The sequence below is a fragment of the Dipodomys merriami genome, unplaced genomic scaffold (assembly GCF_024711535.1).
Source record: "Dipodomys merriami isolate MVZ:Mamm:240054 unplaced genomic scaffold, mDipMer1.0.p SCAF_2, whole genome shotgun sequence".
Lineage (NCBI taxonomy): Eukaryota > Metazoa > Chordata > Mammalia > Rodentia > Heteromyidae > Dipodomys > Dipodomys merriami.
Genome location: NW_027203381.1, coordinates 115452189 through 115459810, shown reverse-complemented (window position 1 = coordinate 115459810; position 7622 = coordinate 115452189). Strand labels below are relative to the sequence as shown.

Below are 7622 nucleotides of genomic sequence, written 5' to 3'. Positions count from 1 at the left end.
TTGGGACGATGAGCTGGCCCCACATGGCAGCTCGGCCCAGCTCTGGAGTCCCCAGGCAGGGCTCCCCACCCCCCAACACCCTTGTCTGTGTTGGTAAACAGACAATGCATGGGGGGCGGGGGGAGGGAGGACGTGAAGACTGCCTGGTGTTCACCTTCGCCTGAAGGGAGCTTCTTGCCCTTGGCATCTGCATGACAACACAGAATGCCTCAGGACCAGGTTGCAGTCTCCTGCACAGACCCGGTTAGCACATCGCAAAGGACAAGACAACACTTGAACTTGGCTTTTAACTCTGAAGCTGGGCTCCGGCCTGGGGGGGTCGTTTCATGCCTCTCTTCTCTGATTCTGAAAGGTCTCTCTGACACCTAGAGGGCCAGGCTGTGACGTTGTGAGCCTGTGGCCTCATGGGGCAGTGCAGTCATTCCAAGAAGTGCTTTGAGTTCTGTCATCTGGATGAGAGGAGGGTCAAGTGAGGCTGCCAGGCTTCAGGATACGGCAGAAAGTGCCACCTAGTGGCCAGAGGAGGCACTGACCCAGGAGAGCCTAGAGAAATTGCTTCCGGAAGAGGGTTCACGTGAGTTTAAGTACTTTCCCGTTTCCAACTGAAAACAGTGACTCCAAGATAAATGAGAAGAACGCCTAGCTAGGCTGGTGGTCCACCGTGGAGCCATTCTATTTGGTGCACATGACACACAGCTAGACCAGCTCCGTACATTTAGACCATGAATGGACGTAGGAACAGAACTACCATCGCCCAGAGAACATTTGTCATAGGAAGTCTGGAATTCAGAGTGTAATTCTTCCCAGCCCTATGCAAAGGGTTCAAACTTCTATAAGCTTGTCAATTCAAGCTCTGAGTATTTTCACAACCTTTTTTCTTTTAAAGAGGGTTATCCAATAAGAAGAGTAATTGCCAGAAATATCCATCTGCATGCACCCAGCTACATTGCAGATTTTACAGAGAACTAACTATACCATCTTTGACATGATTGTGAGGTATTTCCATCACCCTGATGAGAAGAAAAAGGCTCAATAAGTAAAGTCAGGCGCAAGGCCAGACTTAAGACCCAATGCCTGCTGGGAATTTTGTTGTTGATTGTGATTTGGTTTCTTAAACACCATTATTAAAAAAAAAAAAAAAAAAAAAAAACTTTTCAGGAAGGAGCCAGTAACATGTTTAATTTATTAGCATTCACTACCAGAAAGAGAAATGAAAGTAAATAAGAAGACAAATCTTTAAAAAAAAAAACAACCCTTCAGGTTATTCAAAAACCAAGGAACATTTGAATAGAGCAGGGCCTGTGCTCTCCCGGGACCTGGTATTATTCTCAGGTTCATTTAGATCCTGTGGGAATCCAAAAGATTGGGAAGGTTTTACGAGGCTCTGGCAGGTGGTAGTTGTGGATGTAGGAGTTCAGAGACTCAGGAAGGGACTTAGGTGTACAGGTGTCATCCACCTGGACAGACAGATTCACAGTAGGATAGAGGCCAGGAAACTGCTATGAGCCTCGTTCAGACATGGCTAGTCACAGTCCTCCAGGCAGGACACCTGGAACCAACAACAGAAGGGACCAGAGGAAGCGCCAGGAATGGAGATGCCATCTTAAAATGAAGGTTGGTTAGTGCGGCTGAAATAGGCAGGGGCCCCAGGAGTAGGAAGATGTCTGGAGGACATACTGTGTGTGGTCGTCCCCCTAAAAGTCCAAATGAACAAATGGCTTCCTCCCCCGACATGGGCAGCCTCTCCACCATGACTTGACCCAAACACCCCCATTGGTTTGTGGGTAGGAAATGGCAACTTCAGCTTCTCACTGACTGAATGTCTGATGCTAGGCAAGGATTGCCAGAGGCTTGGGTGGAACTTGCTGAAGGCAAACCAGGCTACCGGGGCAGGTGCTCTCTCTCCTGGGTCCTCAGGCCAACAGAGCCAACAGAGAAGGCTCTGTGCCCCCCAGGCCCTGGGAGCCAGTGCTGTCCCTTCCTTTGCCACCAAGAGCCTGATAAAGCGGCTATTCCCTGAAAGTTGGAAACACAGAAAGCCAGGATTTTCAGCTGTATGCCAGAGTTCAGAAGGAAACCACCCTATGTAAAAAGTAGTCCTTCTGCAATGTGAGGAAAACACCCAGGAGGAGCCCTGCGATGTCTGCAAGGTTTTGTGCATGCTTAGAACGATGCATAGATGGTTCTTACAATTGCAAAATAAAAAGGGGTTAGGCTTATGCGTTTTTTAAAAGGGAGGGGAAATGATTTAAAAATGTCTTCCAAAAGCTAATTGTGAACCCCCAGAAGTGAGGACTGAAATGGCATGTTGTGAAGAGTGAGTTGTGAGTCACTACTGCCTGGCGCTGAGAGGAAGCCTGAGCACCACCACACGTGTGTGCACACATGTATGTGTAAGTGTGCTTGTGTGCGTGTGACAGGATTGTGAGCACATACATTTGTGTGTGCGCACACACACACACACACACACACACACACACACACACACACACACACGGTGTATCTGTTGGGGAGAGGGGTGAAATGTTCAATTCCTAGAGACCTGATGGCTAGAAATTATCTATTGCTTCTTGTGGTTTATACTTACTAGAAGTCCTTTCTCTGGCTAACTTCACTCTATCCCCACAATGTATAACCCCTGATGTTCTTACATTTTTTTCTAGCCTGCTGCTATAGGATAGATGTTGTTGTTGTTTCTAACTCTTCTTTTGTGGTGGTACTGTGGCTTGAACTCAGGGGCTCATGGACTATGCAGGTGTTTTACCACTTGAGTCATGCCTAAAGCCCTGTTTGGTGTTAGTCAGAAGCCATCATGAACAATGACCCTCTTACCTGTGTCTCTTGCGTAGCTGAGGTCACAGACACACACCATCACGGCTGACTTTCTGGTTAAGATGGAGTCTCACTAACTTCTGTCTAAGCTGGCCTCTAACCACAATCCTCCTTATTTCCACCTCCTAAGCAATCTGGGATTCCAGGCATGAATCACCACACTGAGCCTTTATCAGGCCTCTTGAGTGACTATGAGCAAGAATGGAACCCTGTAGTCCTGAGACCCCTTCACACCACCGGCCCCAGCCTCCAAAAAGGAAGTCAGTCTCCATCCACATTTATGTTCTGTGCTTACGTCTGGGGAACACATAAGTTATACTTCCAAAACCATGTGCTATAAGCTGAGCCCTAGGGGATCATACGTAACTATTCAGAAGGTAGAGAGAGGGAGGACTGAGTTTAGAAGACAATCTGGGCAAATAGTTCACAAGATTCTCATCTCAACCAGTAGCTGTGCCTGGCGGGAAGTATAAAATAGGAGAAGCACAGCACAGGTGTGGACCCAGTCAGGAAGGGAGACTCCATCTCAACAATAACCAGCCCAAGGCGGGCACCGCTGGCTCACGCCTGGAATCCTAGCTCCTCAGAAGGCTGAGATCCGAAGATCCCACTTCTTTGCAGGTAGGAAAGTCTTTGACTCTTATCTCCAATTAACCACCAGAAACCCGGAAGTGGCACTGTGGCTCCAAGTGGTGAGCGCTTGCCTTGAGTGCAAAGGCTCAGGGACAGCGCCCAAGCCTTGAGTTCAAGCCCTGTGACCAACAAAAATAGATAAATAAGTAAGTAATCAGTACAAAGAAAGGTTGAAGTTGGAGCTCAATGGTACATACCTATCTAGCAAAGGTGAAGTCCTGAGTTCAAACTCAAAGCATTTTGAGGCTGTTCTGTTAGCCTCCACCACCACCACCCCCCACCACATAAAAGGAGAGAGGAAGAGTAGGGTGGGGGCAGGGATGGGGACAAGCAGCAAGGCTGGGGAAGGCTTCTCTGCCCAATTCTGCTTTTCTACAACCAACCACATGTACAGGTGGAACAGTCTAGAAGGCCTCCATCTTAGTCATCTGCCCAGAGACAGGGCGCTAGGCTTCTTTCAGGCCCCGGTAAATAGCTTTGTGATTCATGATTCAAATAGGGATCATCTCTAGCTCACATAATTTAAAAAGAAGCCCATAAACTTCATTCTATTTTCTCTTTCTTTTTTGTGCTGGGACCTGGGCTTGAACTCAGTACCTCCTGTTGGCTTAGCTTGTTTGATTCATGACTGGCACTCTACAAATTGAACCATGCCTTGAGTCTGGCATTTTTTACGTTCATTACTTTGGAGACAGTTTTGTAAACCTTTGCACCTGGATTGTCTTCTAGTTTTGATCCTCTGATCTCAGCCTCCTAAGTAGCTAGGATTATGAGCATGAGCCCCCAGCATTCATTTTATTTCTTTACATCTAAAAGTGAATGAAAAGATTTTTTTAATTAAAGAGATAGGTTCCATTTCAAAGATTTTATAATCTGTTTAATGTTTAAGGCACACAGTGTATGATCATCTCAACATCTGAAAGTACAAAGGCATCTCTAGTAAGGTCTGGGAGTCTACTCATTTACCAAGTTCAAATGTAACATTGTAAAACTAAATTAAAAATCTTCAAGAGAAGAGAAAAGCAATTGAGAAGGTTATTCTGAACAAATACAATATATGCACATCTGAAATACCCCCCAAAAAATCAGACTCCTAAAGAGATATTAAATAATTCTCACAATAGTGACAAACACGCATGGATGACAAACATCTTGGACACAAGCCCAGCATCCTGTGATCAAGGAAAAAACACGAACGTGGCCACCAAATCCCAGGAGTGCGGCTATCCACGCATTCGACTCTCTTTCAAATAGGTCACCGATAGTGCAGATGTATGGAGAATACGCATTTTATAAAAGCATCCATCATACACCACGGCCAGCTCCTCAAGATGCATTTTCTCTAGCATGCATGGGACTGTCAAGAAACAAACCTTTGAAACTTGTAGATATCTACGCAGCCTCACACTCTTTCTCCCTTGCTGGGGCTAGAAGCTAGTTGCTCACCCCCACACAAAGCTAAGTTGTGGGGGGACAGGGGTACTAGGGTGAATGGAGGAGGAAAATACAGATAGACCTGAACCATTCTGAGTCAGTCATTCCCACTTCCTCTCTAACTGGACCATTTACCAGAACTGCCCAAGAGGGTGGGACTCCCTTGGTTTTAATCTGGAATGTAATGGCTTCGGGTTTTCCCTGCCTGACCTCAGAGTGAGAGATAAAGGGCACAGCAGCAGCAATGGCTGCGCCAGCCACCACCACATCAGCTGCCTGGAAGGGAGGCCATGGCGGGTCTTAGCGAGAGCAGCCATGAGGGAGGCTTGGTTCCCATTTCAGTGTGTGAGGGGAGGGTGAGATTCTGGGTTGAGCTAACCTGAAGAGTCCTCCTTCTCGAAGGCACAGTCCCCTTGAGAGGGGTGGGGGCAGCAGAGAGTATCAGACAAGAAGCTGGAACCAACGGCACAGATGCGTGCTCTCCTCTACCACCCAGGCCTGTACTGGAGTCAGAGGGAGCATCATCGTAGAGCCAGGAACAAGGCAGCCTGGGGTTCAGACACCCTCGCCCCTGCTGACCCTGCTGGCTCCACACAGTCCGCTGTCTGCCACTTCTCTACAGCCAAACCAACATCCCCTCTCTCCCTTTTCAGGCCCAAACCTTTGTGTTTGTGTCTTCTATGATAATTTTCAATATACTATGCAGTCCTCTCACCAATCCTTTACACAAACACAAGGCTGTAAGTAAATGAAACCTGTGTGTGTGTGTGTGTGTGTGTGTGTGTGTGTGTGTGTGTGTGTGTGTGTGTGTGTCTGTGTGGAGCTCTCAGGAGCTCAGGAGATTCGTCCTGTTTTTGAAGATTCAGGAGATGGTCACCAATGCATTATCAAGTAGAATGAAAAATGCTTAGTTAGGTACAGCTTTTTCTTCCTTCTTCTTTATACACTTTGATACTGTTTTTAAAGTATTAAAAATCAGTGTCATTTTATAATTATAAAAACAGTTGAAAACAATTGAATATTTAAGAGGATAAAGTAGACAGTATCTGATTACAAAAAGTACCAAACAACAACAACTAAATCTGAGCCTGGTACCAGTGGCTCAAGCCTATAATTCTGGCTTCTCTAGAGGCTGAGATCTTAAGACTGTGGTTCAAAGTCCACCTGGGCAGAACAGTCTATGAGACTCTAATCTCCAATGAACTATTCAGAAAAAGCTGGATGTATCACTGTGGTTCAAGTGGTAGAGCACTAAGTTTGAGTACAGAGAGGCTCAGAGACAGTGCCCAAGCACTGAGTTCAAGCCCCAGGACTGGCACACACACATACACACACACACACACACACACACACACACACACACACACACACACAAAGAAACATTAAATTCGAAAAAATTAAGGGACTTGAACTGAAAGCCAATTTGCTTTGAAACTTTAACTGCAAAACATATGCCCTAAATATCAGCTATTATGATGTCGGTGTGTGCCAGTTATAAGTGAACACACACTGGACACCTGTGTGTGTGTAAGAAGTGATGTCATGCTAGATAGAAAAGGCCATATGTCATGGGGTAGTGACCTGTGGGTCACACCATTGGCATTATTTTACAAAAGGAGTCACTGGGAGAAATGCATCCAACACTCTTTTTGAAGTCTAGCTCACTCAATGAGAAATGAATAGAAAGGGCAGCCAGCTTCACTTCATTCTTTTTGCAACATCTGAATACGCATGTTCAATCTCCTGGTCTGCTGGACAGGTATTAGTGAACTCATCTCTAGCATAAGCATTGTTCAAGTATCTCCAGACGCCAGTCATTTCAGAAGGGAATTCAAAATCTCTGTATTTCTTGGCCACAATCTGCAAACAAAGAGGAAATGATCAGTAAAGGGGAAAGTCCACCATCCTTGATCAAATCAGACCGTCCATTCTTCTGAGGCTCTTAACCAGCCCCTGAGGTCACAACACATCATGTGGGCTGCCCGCAGTGGTGTGTGACTTTTATCAGGGCATCTTGGGGAGAAGGTAACATGGTCCTGGACTCAGAGCAGCAGCTCCGTGTGGTCCTGCCCAAGGCCACAGACCATCCTTGGGATGGTCCAAATTCAGTGAATTTCTCCTTGTTTATTGCAGTTACCTTTCCATGTATTCCATCACTAAAGATTCATGATAGATCTTGGCTTGAATTATGCCAAGATCACCATAAAGTACCCATTCTTGTCTTGTGTGTGTGTGTGTGTGTGTGTGTGTGTATGTGTGCATGCGTGCATGCGCATGTGAGCATGCATGTGTATGTGTGTGTGTTTATGTGTATATATGTATGTTTGCCAAGTCTAGGGCTTGAACTCAGGATCTGAGTGTATTTCCTTAGCTTTTTGTTGTTGTACAACTGGAGCCACAGTTCTACTGCTGGCTTTTTGGTGGTTACGTGGAGATGAGAGTCTCACAAACTTTCCTGCCTGGTCTGGCTTGGAACCATAATCCTCAGATCTCAGCCTTCTTAGTAGCTAGGATTACAGGCTTGAGCCGCCAGGCCCTGGCTTAGAGTGCCCATCCTTTACTCTTCTTGTTGCAATCCCAAGTATTGTGCATGTTATTCAGACAGATGTCCATCATTCTGCTCCTGAGCAGAACCTTTGATTGTGGGCCTGCCATGTGCAGAGGTCCAATGCACAAGCAGAACAGCATATTCCTCATTATCATGGAAACAGTGCTTGCAAAGA

The 7622-nt window shown here is 46.2% G+C and overlaps 1 protein-coding gene across 2 annotated transcripts in view; it reads right to left on the bottom strand.

Moving 5' to 3' along the window:
- Positions 1-4320: 4320 nt before the first annotated feature.
- Positions 4321-7622, bottom strand: part of Clic6 (chloride intracellular channel 6) — a 38601-nt gene continuing 35299 nt past the window's right edge. For both annotated transcript variants that reach the window (XM_070030634.1, XM_070030633.1), the window contains exon 6: positions 4321-6759. In XM_070030634.1, the coding sequence (XP_069886735.1) occupies positions 6598-6759 (162 nt within the window). In that variant the 3' untranslated portion in view covers positions 4321-6597. The remainder of the gene's footprint in view (positions 6760-7622) is intronic.